Source organism: Symphalangus syndactylus, chromosome 8, assembly GCF_028878055.3.
Source record: "Symphalangus syndactylus isolate Jambi chromosome 8, NHGRI_mSymSyn1-v2.1_pri, whole genome shotgun sequence".
Lineage (NCBI taxonomy): Eukaryota > Metazoa > Chordata > Mammalia > Primates > Hylobatidae > Symphalangus > Symphalangus syndactylus.
The window spans coordinates 144,580,159-144,593,906 of NC_072430.2; the positions used below are offsets into that span (position 1 = coordinate 144,580,159).

Sequence of the window (13,748 nt, forward strand, 5' to 3'; positions counted from 1 at the left end):
AAAGTCGCATCCTGTCGTCCTAGTTCTTAAGCCTCGCGTTTGTGGGGCAGCTGCCCTGACGTGGAGGCTGGAGGACAGCATAAGGCCCACTGTGCTGACAGACACACACAGTGCAAACCTCCCACACAGCGGAAGGGTGGCCCTGTGGCAAGGTCCTCCAAGTGCTGTCAGCAGGCCCAGCTGTGCACAGCCCGCACTGCCTCCTGCTCCAGCACATACAGCACCTTAACACACGGTATTTGCTATCAGACAAACATGGTTCTCTCAGCGTGCTGACACATGCATGCACATGCATGCACACACGAACACACAGAGACTTTTAGGGACTGCAACACTCACTCAAAAGTGCAAGAAAGAGATCACTCTGCATGTGACAATGCTTTCTTTTAATTGGAGTGAGGACAAAACCTGATCACGTTCAGAGATGAACAGCCTCATCTAGGTCGTTAAGAACATTCTTATCTTTCTTGGTTAACCAGGTCCTAAATTCAAGGGATTTCGACGTGTTCTTTCAAACCACCTGAAACCGTCCTGCGCAGGCTCACACTGCGGCTCTGTACCAACGGCTCGGCCCCGCCTGCTGCCAGAGGGCATCTCACTGGATGTCATCATCATCAAAAAGATCTTCAAAATCTAGGGAAATAAGCAAAACCACGTATTTACACATACAAGGGTAAGGGCTGAAGAAATCACTTCAGAATGAATTATATGGTAGTCCAAAACACAGAGATAACCATCAACGATTTAATGAAATAAAAGACTTTTCCCCGTAACAGACTTTCAGTTTTAGCTAACCAGGGCTCGTACATGTAGTCCAAGGGGAGAGTGTTGGCTAGAGTGCCTTCTTGCTTTCATTTAAAAGACAATCCTAAGAAGATGCATGCAGGGCTGTTCTGAGTCCCATGGACACCACCGCACAGCCACAACTCAGCACTCAGGACACGCCAGTGCCATGTCTGCACCCACGAGTGCACGAGCGCCCAAGATGCTGCCCTCGCTGCTGGGGCCGGTGAGAGATGAAGCTGGGAGGCACGTGCTGGGTCCTTGAGAGCAGAGGGAAACTGGCCGGCTGCCGCTGTGAGCATGAGAAAGCCAGGCTAGGCTGCAGAAAGGTGAAGCCTCCAGTAAGGGAGTGTGAATCATACCCAAGCCTGAGAAACACCCGCTAAGGCCTGTTCCCGCTGGAAGAAACGCAGCAAACATGTAGTGCCCTGCTTTGCGTGATCAAAATCAGGCCCCCCAGGAAAGATTTTGTCCTTCTGTTTAGTTTTCTGTGTTTTTCAAATTCCCTACTACAGGCAATCATCACTTTCACAATGGGAGGTGAAAATAAAACTAAAAGCCCACCCACATGTTCTGTGCACTGAAAATATGCGGTAGGAATTATGAACTAGAAAGAGGAGGTTCAACTCCTGGAGAGTCAGAGCGAAGAGCCAGGAGCCTGCTGGCACCACGGCATCCAGCCTTCCTGGGGAGGGTGGCGTCCCTGAGGCATCTCTGGATACTGCAGAAGGTCCGGACTCTCCCAAGCCACACTGATGCACCCCCACGTCCTCACTGCCTCCCGACTGCTGGTTGTGGTTCTGCTGCTCGGGGCACTTTTGCGCAGTCCCAGGCCTGGCTGACTCCACACCTTCCAACCTCTGCTCTGCTGCCCCTCTGGAGAAACCTCCCTCTGCTGTGCTCCCCGAAATGCCGTCCACGCTTTGCCAGGGCTCTTGTCACAGTCCAGTCCCTGCCTGCTGACTTGTCTGGACCCACAATTTTGTAAGACACGGCGAGGGAAGAGAGTGAGTCTCTTTCATGGCTAGAACCCTGGTGCCCAGGGTATAACAGCCCAGCAAAACCCATCTGTTTGACAAGTAAAAGTGACTTAGCAGAAGCCCCATCCACAGCCCACAGAGGTCTCTCAAAGTAAATGGCTTCTTGAACACATGGGGTTGTCACAACCTGACGGGACAGTGAATGCTTTGTGAACTTAGTGGGTGGGCAGGCAGGGGACACAGAGCTCTCCCGCGTTCCCTCCCTGACCGGCCGAGGCTCAAAGGCAGACACGCGCCCGCAGTGCTTAGGCTGCTGGGCGCTCACCTGACAGGTAGGGCCTGGGTCCCTCAGAGATGCTTTCCCGTCAGGATTCAAGGGCTGACTCTGGAAGTCATGTGAACTCAAACACTACAACACAGCAATCGCCTCTAACCAACGCGCTGGCAGAGGATAAATGGGACTAGATCATCAAAATGCAAGGGTGTGGTGCCAGCATTAGCAACTGCCCAATCCTGCCCACGTGAAGAAGCTTCAAAGTCGCCCTGGGGAGCTGGTGTTTTCGAAAAGCAGCTTTGGAGAGCGCTCTGCAGCTCTGCACAATTTGTTCCCTCTGAAGGCAACACCCTTCTCCCACCTCGCTCTGGCATAAAGAATTGAAATAAATGCTATTCAGTTCTCCAGGCTCGTCTCAAATGTCACCTGCCCCAGTTCTGACTCCAGTTGGTAGCAGCAAGAATGCTAACTCAGGGGCATGGCCAGGCACCCTGGGAAAGCCTGCACCCCAAGTCAGCAGCTTGGCTGCTCCCCTCAGGCAATGGCTGGCTGACAGTAAGCCTGATAAAGCAGCAGGGACTCAGGATGGCAGGCGCTCTCTGGTAAGTTAGAAACCAATGTGGCAAGGTCACATCCTAGCTGTTAACTAGTAACAAGAGCTTTCTGCAGAGGCAAGCACCAAGCATTAAACCAGGAAGAAAAACGCCACCTCACTCTCTGGAGTAAGAAACCTATCTTGTTTACTTATTATTTGAACCCACAGTAAAGGTTAATATAATCTATAGGAACAAGGCCTGAAAAAATCAGAAGAGAATGAGAAATATTCCCTCTAGCAGGTCTGAAGATGTTACAGAAAGTTTGCTTTTCACTGTTTATTTGGTTTACCCATGTTTTTGGTAACTAGCACTGAAGCTAAATCAAGTTAATGAAGTTAAATCAAGAGGGAAACGCATCCTGCGTCCTGATTTCAAAGCTGGGCAACAGCTGGAGTATGGCTGTCCCTCTGCAAAGGCAGCTGAGGGCACGAGAACCCAGGCAGGCAAACACAGGTGGGCTGGGAGAGGAAAGGAAACCGGCTACCTGGAGAGGGCGGAGACAGGGAGCCAGACAGGGTTCCTGTGGCCGTGTGTGGGGTAAGGGGCCAGACCCGGCTAGTCTGAGGTGTCCGCAGGCACGTGTAACACGCATGCCAGAGCTCAAACTCAACTACTGGGTGCAAGCTGGGAACAATTTCATGCTACTCTTCTCCTGAAAAATAAGGCTGCCTGCCAGTGGCCACAGCCTGTGTCGCTCCACAGAGGCTGCACTGCATTCTGAGAGGAGCGCAGGGCTCTACCGCCTTATGATACAAATTATTCATGTCACCAAGTTGCTTCACTGCCTTAACCTAGAGAAGAAATATTCAGATTAAATCTGGCATCCCATTCCAAGCATCCTTACCATTAAAAAAGTCTGCATGAACGGCCTTTTCATTGGCTGCCAAGTCCATCAAGAGCCCGGTGCTGCCTCCCGCCTGGGGAATGGAAAGGCAAGGTCATGTCAGCTGCGTTTTCCGAAAGAACAGGTGGTAAGTGCATTGCAGGGACAGAAAAGGAAGATGGGTGAGGGGAAACAGGCTCAAGTCGGAGTCAACATTTTAGTTCCAGACAAAGGAATGTGTATTGGGGGGGAGGAGGAGGGAGAAATTCAAAGGAATGATTTTTAAGGTCTCTCAAGGGCTTCTGTTCCTTGATTCCTCTCTGCCTTTAAAAAAGAAACCTACCACTGCCCTAAGCACCACGACTTCTCTGTAACCCTCAAGGAGAGGTTTCCGATCCCCCATCCCCCGCTGGACATCGCCAGAGGCCACACACATGTGAAACTGAGCTCATCGCCTCCGCTCAGGATCCCTTCCCTCTCTCTTCTGGGAATGAAACCACTTCCCCAAGGAAACCGACCTGCTCTGCCTCTGAGGTTCCGGTGCCAGCTGCCATCATGGACCGTCCACTGCCACAACTCCACAGCAGTGGAAAAACCATGTCACAACCCAAGCTGGGCAATCTGAAGCCCTCAGGATTTTGGATCCTGTTTAGAGTCAACCGGCGACAGAGGGAGCAGATTCCTCTGACAGCAGCACCCTGGACAGCTGGCCACAGGTCCTGCTGCTGCCCTGGCCTCAGCATTCACAAGGCCGCTTGCTCAACCCTGCCCTGATCCCCGTAGCTGCATGCCCTTGTTCCCTTTCAGACACTCTCAGAAAAGCCAGGACGCTCAGCCTCCTCCCATGGCTTCTCAGCCTCCCTCCCTGTCCCCATCACCACAGTAAGCCACACGCATCTGCCACTTAAACACTGGGCTGAGCTCGTCCCTACCTCCATCTGCCTCTTTCACACCCTCTTCAACTCTCCTGTTCTCCCTGCTCCCATTTTTCTACCCTCTCACTCCTAAATGCTGCCACCCTACAGAGCAAGTCGGAGCCTCTCACTCCCCACTGTCAAGCCCTCCGGTGGCTCCACATCGCCTAGGGCTGTGACTTTAAAACAGGACGGAGAAGCCTGGGTTTAGTGGAAGTGCTTCGGGAGCGGGGTGCACAGAGCCACCCTCTTTAGCATGGTTCCAGATGGTTTCATGATCTGGTCCCTACCCACTGTCTCCCCTCTCTCTGGCACTGCACCCTCAACCACGTTAAACGACACAACATTCCCTTCCCTTGGTGAGCCAGTCGGCATCCCCCAGCCCAGGACTCTGCTCCCGCCGGGCCTTCATCCCCGCCTACCTGGCAAACACCAATGTGTGCCCCAGCATTTGGCCACAGAGTCTCCTCAGCTGTACCTTTGCTGAGCCCCCTCAAAGCCCTGAGGGCCCATCCGTCGGTGCGCCTTCGGCTTTCTGTGACACCTGGTATTTGCAATCAGCCTCTCTGCCATGCTATTATTTCCACAGGCACAAGGGCTGCCTCTGACCACCTCTGTACCCCCTAAGCTTTGAGAAAGAGCACATGAGGCCCTGGCATGCAGGAGCTGGCCTGCCACCCTGAGCTAGGCTGTGGTGCACTCCCGCTGACCATAAACCATCTCAGAACGCTCACATCAGACAAGGTCACTCTGTGAACACAATAGAGACCAAAAAAACCCCAAGACGACTGTATAATCCTGTATAATTAAAAAGAAAAACGAGGCCACTACGCAAAGCACATAAATGCCAGACATCTCCTTTTCCGCTCCGACAGGAATGACGGCTACTCCAGTCTTCCCTCATTCTAGTTAAGATTAAGAGGCCCAGTCGGAGAATTATCCTCGCTTCCAAGGCACAGCAAGGCCCACTTTCTTCCCCCAAATCCCCTAACACGAGCTCAAATCCCACACGAGGTTGATTCCCCACCCGCGTTATGGAGACGCACTGCGGGCCCCCATGGGGTGCTGCAGCCATCGAAGAGCAGCAAACGCAGCTCCTTTGACCACGGGTGTGTTCCCGGGGGCCTTGGGGGCACCCAGCGGGCACTCAACCCTCGGGCTGCGCCTCCTGGTCCCCCGGGCTAAGGCACACGCTTCCCGCCGCGGTCGGTCGCCGCCTTTCACCAGGTGTTCGGAGAAACCGGGATTTGCTCTCCGCGGGGCAGGGAGCCTGGGAGCCGCGCCCATCGCCCACCCGCCCGGCCTCCACTCCCCGGGACCCGCGCACCAGACGCCGCCCTTCCGCTCCCCCTTCCCCGCTCCCCACGCTCGGAGACTCCCGCCGGGCCCGTGCCACCTCGTCCAGGTCCACGTAGGGCCCGGCGCCCTCGGGGAACATCTCGTCTACCGCCGGCTTCATCTCGGGGCCGCGGCGCTCTAGGCCCACTTCCGGCCTCAGGGCCGCTTCCGGCGCGCGCCACATGGCAGATCTAGACGCCGGAGGACCGCGCCTCTGTGGTGCCCGCCAGCCGGGGTGCTCCTGGCCGCTAGCGAGTTCGCGGCCACCGGCGTTTGTCTTTGCGCTGACGAGGGTGGGCGTCTGCAACGCCTCTGATGGGCGGCCGGGCGGCCACGGAGAGAAAAGGCTGCCAGCAATGGGAGCAGTGCCTGCAGAGCACGCCTCCGACAAGGGGCCAGATCCAGAATAAAGAGGGAGCCTCACACTGCCGCAAAGACGGCCGGGTTCACAGGAGCCTTGACCTTCAGACGTTTGTCAAGAAGACACACTCGCGGCCGGTGAGCAGATGAAGAGGTGCAAGCAAACCAGGGCCCCACGGAGGGGCCGCTGCACCCCTGGGACGCCCAGAGTCAAAAAACAGCAAAACACGGGTGGAAGGGTGCGGGGCACGGGGCCCCTCACACCGCGGCGGGGAGTGAGACGCGGCAGCGGGGGCGGGAGACAGGGGGGCAGGTCCCAGAAAATCAAACACGGACACCCACGTGGCCCAGCACTCCCTTTCCGGGCACAAGCCCAGGGGACCGAAAGCCGAGGCTCCAAGGGGCGTCCTTACCCCACGTTCACAGCAGCATTATTTATAATAAATGAAAAAGGGAAGCGTCCCCCGCTGTCCCTGCCCATTGATGGATACATGCATAAGCAAATGTGGTCCATGCACACTGGAACATCACTCAGCCTTTAAAAGGAAGGGAATGCCGACACCTGCTGCCACGCGCATGAACATTGAGGACGCTCTGCCGAGGGAAAGGAGCAAGTCCTAAGACAAACACCGCATGATCCACTCAGCCGAGGCCCCTAGAGGAGTCAAAGTCATAGAGACAGAAAGTAGAAAGGGGTAATCAGGGTCTTGGGCAGGGGAAATGGGGAGTTCGTGTTTAGTGGGGACAGAGTCTCAGCCTTGAAAGATGAAAAGGGTCTGTAGAGGGCTGTGAATGTGCTTAATGTCACTGAAATGTGGTTAAGATGGAAACAATTTGTGAAGTTTTACCGTAATGAAAAAAAAAAAAAGAATGTGACAGAAAAGCGAGGGAAAGGAGAAGGAAAGGGGTAAGAGGAGGGAGAAGGTTGGAGGAAGAGAGGGAGAGAGGAAGAACAGGGGAGGGAAGGAGAGAGAGCAAGAGGTCCTGGAACTAGACTTTGCCAAAGATTCTTTGCCCAGACAGACTACGGTGACCTCCTAACCTCCTCCCAGGCCCATCTGTGCACTGCGTTGTCAGGTTCAGTTTTGGCAGAGAGCCCTGCTAAGTTGGTTTAGCCAGAGCCCCTCACCCTGGATATTAGATCGGATTCCTGGTCCCCCAGCATCCCCGGGATGTCTGATGGCCCAGGCCTGTCTTCAGCGAGAGCCCTGCGGGGTCCGCCGAGCCAGCATCCCGTCCCACACTGTGTTCCTCCTAGTCGTTTTCCACCCGCGACCCCACCTGCTCCTCAGCCGCAAACCCCCACTGCCTGTGCTGTTCGGAGCTGAGCCTGGTCTCCCTCCCTCACTGCAAGATCCCGTTGCAGTGGTCCCCACACCCATCTCCAGGGTTCAGAACAACTTCTGAAAATTTCCAATGCTTTCTTTAACAGGCCTTAGAGGAGGTGGGTTTGGGGGTTAGGCTGTAGAGAAGGGGAGCAGGGGGCGGCATGGAGGAAGGTAGTTCCAGGGACAGGAATTGAGCTGAAATGTGAGGGGGCTGTGTGGCCTGAAAAGGGGCCGCCTGGCCTGAGTGGACAGTGTGGGTTGCAGGGAGAAGCTGGCAGTGGACATGGGGTGAGCCTCATGCCGTGCTAATGTGCATCACCCTGAAGGACCCAAGTGAAAGTCAGTCCGATGGAACAGGGGCTTGGCAGTGACCAAGAAGAGTGACCCATTAAGTCGAGGTCTTTGCTAGCTAAGGGATGGAGCTGTGGGTCTCCACGGTCTGCTTGTACACCCTGCAGGGATGGGGGGCTCACCACCTGTGCAGAGGCCATCCCATTGCTGGAGGCCCATCCCCTCCAGTGCCCGGCCTTCCAGTGCCTCAGGGTGCCCAGGTGAAGCCCCCTTCCTCCCAGCATCCTCAAAGCCTACAGCCGTCCCTGGAAGACAGAGCCTGCAGGCCCCGCTGTCCCTGACCGATGACAGATACAGATGGGGTTTCTCAGTTTGGTTTCCTGCTGCCTCCTGGGCACTGCTCCCAGGGTTGTGTCATGGTGTGGAGTCAGCCCAGCCCTGACTGTGGGTTTGCCTGCTGCCCAGCTTAGTGGCCCAGAGCAGGGGTGCCTGGACTAGAATCTAGCTCCCCCCTAACCACAGCTGTGTGACCTTAACAAGTCAGGCAGTGACCTCATGTCTCTGCCTCAGTTTCCTCACCTGTAACCTGGGGGAACTGCAGCACCCCCCAGGATCACTGTGGGAAATGGATGAGAGAGAGACACAGAAAACCAGTCCTGAGCCTGCCCAGGATATAAGATCCCTTGCTGATGCCAATGTGGATGGAAATGTTGCACATTTATGAAAGAGATTATGAAAGTGCTCCCCAGGAATCAAAATAAAACCAGCTTCATTTGTGAAATAAACTAAATGGGGCCTGAGCGCAGCGGTCCTTGAAAGACAACCCACAACGCTGGTTGTGCATCTTCAGTCCGGAGTTTATTGAGCGTGAGACCAGGCCTGACTCCTGCAGGGGCCAGGTTTTTGCGGGGACTCCATGCATGTGGAGGCCCGACTGAGTGCAGCCTGGTGGGGTGGGCGGGCACCAGGCTGGACACCATTCAGTCCTCCTGATAGGGAACATGGAAGCCCAGGGTGCTCCCCAGGGGGAAGTGCGCGAAGAAGGTGCGGGCCATGTCCTCGATCTGGGGATAGGCCCCCAGGGCCTGGAAGTGCTGCACATAGTTCCAGAAGTCAGAGGTGGAGAAAGGCCAGTAGGGCATAGCCGGCAGCTCCGCGTAAGGGTCTGAAAGACACATGACACCTGCCTTGGGGGCTGTCCCCATGGTCCTGCCTGGAGACACCGTCCTTGGAGGTCTCAAGGCAAGTGGATGGTTCCCAGCTGTGCCCACAGTGATACAACCTTCCCAGAGTGGGGGCCTGAGCCCGTCCCCTCTCATCAGTGGGGTGATGATCTAGGTCCTTGGGGATATCTGGTCTGGGAGACAGAGGAAGAGGAAGAAGGGGAAGAGAGGGAGGGGGAGGCCTGTCCTGTTTGAGGAAGGAGTTGTGTGGGGAGGGTGTGGGGCACCGGCAGCCACCTGCTGGGATTTCAGAGGGGAGCACAGACACCCCCTCCGCTACCCCCCCATATAACCTGTCCTAAAGCTTGGGCAAGGGCGGCCCTGAAGATACTGGACTGAGCTAGGGCTCAGAGTTGGAAGGGCCTGGGGGCTGGAACCCAGGTCTGAGGGTGGGAATGTCAGGGGTCATGGGACCCTGGCTCCCCCTGCCCAGTGTGTTCCCTGGTGGCTGGAGGGCAGGGTCCCAGCTGGAAGGAGCTCACAGACCCTCTGCTTGTGGAGCTCCAAGCTGGTTCTCCAGGGCCATGTTTTCCACACTGGGGCCTGAGCTGAGCCAGGGCCCCTGATGCGTCTGCTTAGAATAAGAAGCCGCTGCCCTCCCCAGCAGTTTCTCCCCGCTGCACGCCAGTGACTTATGCAAATGAAAGGAAAGAAATCGGAGAACGGTACCTCCTTCCTCCTGCACAGGCTTGGCCCCTGCAAAGGAAGAGAAGAGCTGTCACCCAGGAGGACCGCCCAGGAGCCGGTTGGGCCCACCCGACGCCAGCTGCAGGGCTCTGGGGGTTCCCAGCAGCCAGCCTGTGGATGCGTGCAGGAGGGGAGGGAACAGGAGGGCTGTCGGGGTCCTGGTGGCTGCCTCCCTCCAGAGTGGCCCCTCACCTGCGAGAGGCCCCAGCAGGAGGCAGAGCGCCAGCCCCGGCACCACGCAGGCCTGCATCTTCCCGGTGCTTCCCGATCTGCGACTCAGGCCCACCTGCAGCAGGATGAACCCAGGAAGGGCGAGACCACCCATCCGTCGGGGCCGGCTTCCTCTACCAGCCCCAGTGTGGGCAGCCCTGGGGAAAATGGCATGGGTTAAAAAAAAAAAATTCTTACTGTTTTCCTAGCAATTTCAATTTCAGTGGTTTCAAACCACTATTTGGAGGTGAAATCCCTGCCTCAATTGGCCTTAATTTCCATGACTGAAGAAATTGCACTCCCTCCACTCCGCCTGGACTCTCCAGGGCTTACCTTGTCTCTGCTCAGCCAGCCGTGCTGCCTAGATGGGCTCTGCTGCCAGCTCAAGGGTCCTCTTTATAGAAGCCTGCAGATGAGGAAGGACACGTCACCTGCCTGAACAGTCAAACTGAATATTCCATCCCCACCGGAGGACTATGGGCTCCTGTCGCCCTGCTGGCAGGCAGAATCAGGGTGTCAGCTTCTGGGAATCTGATCCAAAGTTCAAACTGAGAGAAAAACATCTTGGCTAGGCCATTTCTGAAATTGTTAGGACTGAATTCAACATTGGTACTTGAAACAAACCCAGTTTCCTCTCCGCAAGGAGAGATGCTACGTCCAACACTGGGGCTGGCTGAGATTTCCTCCCTCGTGAGAAGGAGCTGAATAATTCCAGCGCTGCTTCCACTTAAACCAGCAGGCAGGAGGAGCCCCAGGTCGGCGGGACCTGCCTGCAGCATGTCCACTGAGCAGAGTCTCAGCAGGAAGTGTGGGGTCAAGATGGACTTCTGTCTCCAGGTGGGAGCTTCCCTGCGATCCAAAGTGTCAGTCTGTAGGTGGGCAGGAGGCTGTCCCCACCCTGGGACACCAGCAGCCGGCACCAAGGGTCTCTGTGGGTCAGGCCATTCTGACTCCACAGCAGCCCCACTGACCACATCGGTTCCTGTGCTCACCTGTCTCTCCAATAAGTACAGCCTCTTCCTGGTCCTGCTTCTTAGGGTCCCACCACCCCACTGAATCAGGGGCCGAATTTGGTGTGGCAGTCTCCCTTGTCATTCCTGGTCACCCTGGGGGCTGTTTAAGGACTCTGGGACGCTCCTCACCCATGTGTCCCATGGTTTTGGAGTTCAGGGGTCCCCAACTTCATCACAGTCTGCCCACATGTCTCCATCCAAATGTTTAAGGACTCATTTTTTCCCACACAATGCCATACATTTAACCAAAGATACCCAGAGAGGTGGTTACTTTAATTCAGCTTGTAAGGCAGCCGCCCACGGATTGGATTTTGGGTTTCCTTTCCAGAAATCTGGAGCCTGTGGCTACAGGAGGCGATGGATTCTTTCAGGGCAGTTGTATTGGGGGTCCGCAAGAGCACCCAGGTGAGTGATTCACTAGGAAGATGCTCTAGGAGGACTCATGGGACTCAGCATCCTCTCGAGGACCCCACGGGATGCACTGCATTCCCCAGCACCGCGTTGTGGTGACACCTGTGAAATCTCCCCCCGAGGGGAACCCTTCAGAACCTCAGTGCCCAGGGCTGGTCGTGCAGCCCCCTCTGCCTCGTGCGTGTGCAGATCTCCGGCCCCCAGGAGGAAGCAGGTGCTCAGCACAACTGTTTGTTTGCACATAGAGCTTAGGGGCAGTGGCCCCTCTGAAATCCAGGTGCGGAGGCGAGCACCCAGGCCTGCTTGTTGCCCTTCCCTGCACAGCACAGAAGATTTCTGGTACCTTACCTGCCCCCTGAGCTGGGAATTTAAGCTCTGAGCTCATCATTTTCTTTTCCCAGATTTGGCAGTGCACTTTTCCAGCTACCAGCCAAGCCCACGGTCCTTATTTCCATGGTGGCATCAGCTGCTTGGTCACCCAAAGTCCTGCCCTCAATAGGTCTGTTTTGCACGGGGTGGGTGACAGTGCCCTCTTTTCCATGGGAAATGGAACTAGTCTTCGATCTAGTCAAGCCAGAGATCCAATTCCAGATTCCACCCTGAGCATTCCCATCCCTGGGCCCCTCTCCCAGCACCAATACTGTGTCCAGCTGGGTTGGGGGGAGTGTGGCCAGACACGGAGTGAGCTTGCTACGGGAATGGGCCTTCTGCGACCGTGGGAGATGCTGAAGAAGGGAGGGCCTGGGAGGGCAAGCGGGAAAACAGTCTGGGAGGCCCTGTCTGAAAATGCACAGCCCAGCATCGGCAGTGGACCCAGGACCTCCACGTCCAGCAGGGAAGGTGGGAGCCAGATGCAGAGGGGAGGAGGGTGAGGGTGGGCCGGGCCCTGCCGCAACCTCTGACTGTGATGGGGCTGCCAGAGAGGATGGGCCCATCATCCTTCTGTTAATAACCACATGTCTGAAGATGATGTGAAAATACGCCTATGACGTTAGGAAAGATGAGATATGATAGCATGTACCGTATCTTTGTAATGACTGAATAAAAGACTATACGTGGAAAAACTCTAGAAGTAGGAAGCAGTGATGGTGTTGGACGGTGGACCTATGGGCATATATATGTGGTTTTTCTTCATTCTGGGTATATGTATGTTCCTTAATTTATTATTTTTATGTAAGGAAAACATCTTAAAAAGAAACCACCCAGCACCACCAATAGCTGCTGATCACTCGCGCTGTCCTGGTCCATCTTGCCACTCGCACTGCCCCACCGCCATGCACTGTCCCGCTTCCTGGGTCTTGCAGGGCCACTCTCTTGAGAAGACGCTTCCTGGGTCCTGCAGGGTCACTGTCCCTCGCTGGCCTGGACACAGCCTTCCCTGACCCTACCCGGAGGACCCCGGCTCCCCTGCACCCTGGAGGGTGCCACCCTGGCCACTCACTCATCATTCCTCTCTCACCTGCTCTCTTGCAGCCCACCCAGAATGCCCTCTGTAGGGGTTTGCACACCAAGCCGTGTATATTGTGTATATTGTTCTTGTTCAGTGACAGCTCCTAGAGAAATGGTTCTCAAACTGTAAGAATTCCCCAGGGGTCCTGTTAAAATGCAGGTTTAATTCAACAGGTGGGGGGCCTGGGACTCTGCATCCCTAACCAGCTCCCAAGAGCTGAGGATACTACTGGTCCCCCAGCACACTTCGGGCAGTGAAGCACGGGCAGCGGTTCTCAGCCTGAGGGGGTCAGAGTTCCCTGGGGCCTGACCTCAGAGTCCCTGGGGTGCTTGTTAAAATGCAGGTCTCTTTCTGGCCCCCTCCCACTCAGAGCTCTGATTCACGCGCTTGAGGGACCTGGGAATCTGCATTTCCAACGCGTCTCTAGGTGGTGCTGGGCAGGTCCAGGGCCACCAGCTCAAGAAGTAGCTGTTAATCCTGGCGGCACATTGGGACCACCTGGGAGCTTTTGAATAGTCAGGATTTCCAGCTTCCTAACGTGATATTCTGAGTTAACGGGTCCAGTCTCGGTGGTTTTGAAATTTCTCCAGGTGACTCTGCAGGGTCCCTGCTCCCCTGACCCTGACCCAGCCCCCGCCCCCGCCCCTGCCCCTGCCCCGCACAGTCCCCACCCACCGTGGAGGCATCGGAGGCCTCTGGAAGTCTCGTCTGCCTGGGGCGAGAACATGCTGACACACACAAGACGGTCTTGGTGGGCACTGCTGGGTCCCAAGCCAACCAGGCAGTGCCGGGCTGCGGGCACCGCTGGCAGTGCAGAGATCGGGCGGTCTCTGGTGCCCCCTGCTGTCCAGCTTGGGAACACCAAGCCTGGGCTATTGCGGATGTCACTGAGCCTGGGGTGCCCAGGCCTGAGCCCAGCCCACCTCTGTTTCCTGGAGAAACAGGCCAAGCACAGACCCTTGTTCATGATTTAAAGTCCTAAAGACACAGTACGCCCGGACATGGGCTCTGGAGGGCTGTGCCTCCTGCGTGCTCCTCCCTGTCCCCTTGTCTTGGTCTTCACTGAA

General features: G+C 56.0%; 2 protein-coding genes across 4 annotated transcripts; both read right to left on the bottom strand.

Moving 5' to 3' along the window:
• Window positions 1-371: 371 nt before the first annotated feature.
• Window positions 372-6,914, bottom strand: COPS9 (COP9 signalosome subunit 9). 2 transcript variants are annotated; one of them, XM_055291171.2, is made up of 3 exons: window positions 5,767-6,914; window positions 3,478-3,550; window positions 372-633 (listed from the first exon to the last, which is right to left on the bottom strand). In XM_055291171.2, the coding sequence occupies exons 1-3, from the start codon at window positions 5,890-5,892 to the stop codon at window positions 596-598; spliced, it is 237 nt and encodes a 78-aa protein (XP_055147146.2). In that variant the 5' UTR covers window positions 5,893-6,914; the 3' UTR covers window positions 372-595. The 2 variants fall into 2 exon arrangements, with proteins under 2 accessions (XP_055147146.2, XP_063501912.1); XM_063645842.1 differs by lacking the exon at window positions 5,767-6,914 and adding an exon at window positions 3,975-5,353.
• Window positions 6,915-8,523: 1,609 nt separating this feature from the next.
• Window positions 8,524-13,435, bottom strand: OTOS (otospiralin). Of its 2 annotated transcripts, none has more exons than XM_055287886.1 (5): window positions 13,357-13,435; window positions 10,141-10,213; window positions 9,790-9,965; window positions 9,580-9,606; window positions 8,524-8,852 (listed from the first exon to the last, which is right to left on the bottom strand). In XM_055287886.1, exons 3-5 carry the CDS (start codon window positions 9,920-9,922, stop codon window positions 8,668-8,670), a joined length of 345 nt encoding a protein of 114 aa, XP_055143861.1. In that variant the 5' UTR covers window positions 9,923-9,965; window positions 10,141-10,213; window positions 13,357-13,435; the 3' UTR covers window positions 8,524-8,667. The 2 variants fall into 2 exon arrangements, with proteins under 2 accessions (XP_055143861.1, XP_055143863.1); XM_055287888.2 differs by having other exon boundaries at window positions 8,543-8,852; window positions 9,790-9,883.
• Between the last annotated feature and the right edge of the window lie 313 nt (window positions 13,436-13,748).

Excerpts from the sequence above, each read along its gene's own strand:
- COPS9 (XM_063645842.1), bottom strand. The coding sequence starts at position 4,199 with ATGCTGAGGCCAGGGCAGCAGCAGGACCTGTGGCCAGCTGTCCAGGGT. Across the intron at positions 3,551-3,974 it reads GAACCTCAGAGGCAGAGCAG|GCGGGAGGCAGCACCGGGCT; the intron begins GTCGGTTTCCTT and ends TCCATTCCCCAG. Across the intron at positions 634-3,477 it reads TCATGCAGACTTTTTTAATG|ATTTTGAAGATCTTTTTGAT; the intron begins GTAAGGATGCTT and ends TTATTTCCCTAG.
- OTOS (XM_055287886.1), bottom strand. The coding sequence starts at position 9,922 with ATGGGTGGTCTCGCCCTTCCTGGGTTCATCCTGCTGCAGGTGGGCCTG. Across the intron at positions 9,607-9,789 it reads CCTGCTGGGGCCTCTCGCAG|GGGCCAAGCCTGTGCAGGAG; the intron begins GTGAGGGGCCAC and ends CTTCCTTTGCAG. Across the intron at positions 8,853-9,579 it reads GCCTGTGCAGGAGGAAGGAG|ACCCTTACGCGGAGCTGCCG; the intron begins GTACCGTTCTCC and ends TGTGTCTTTCAG.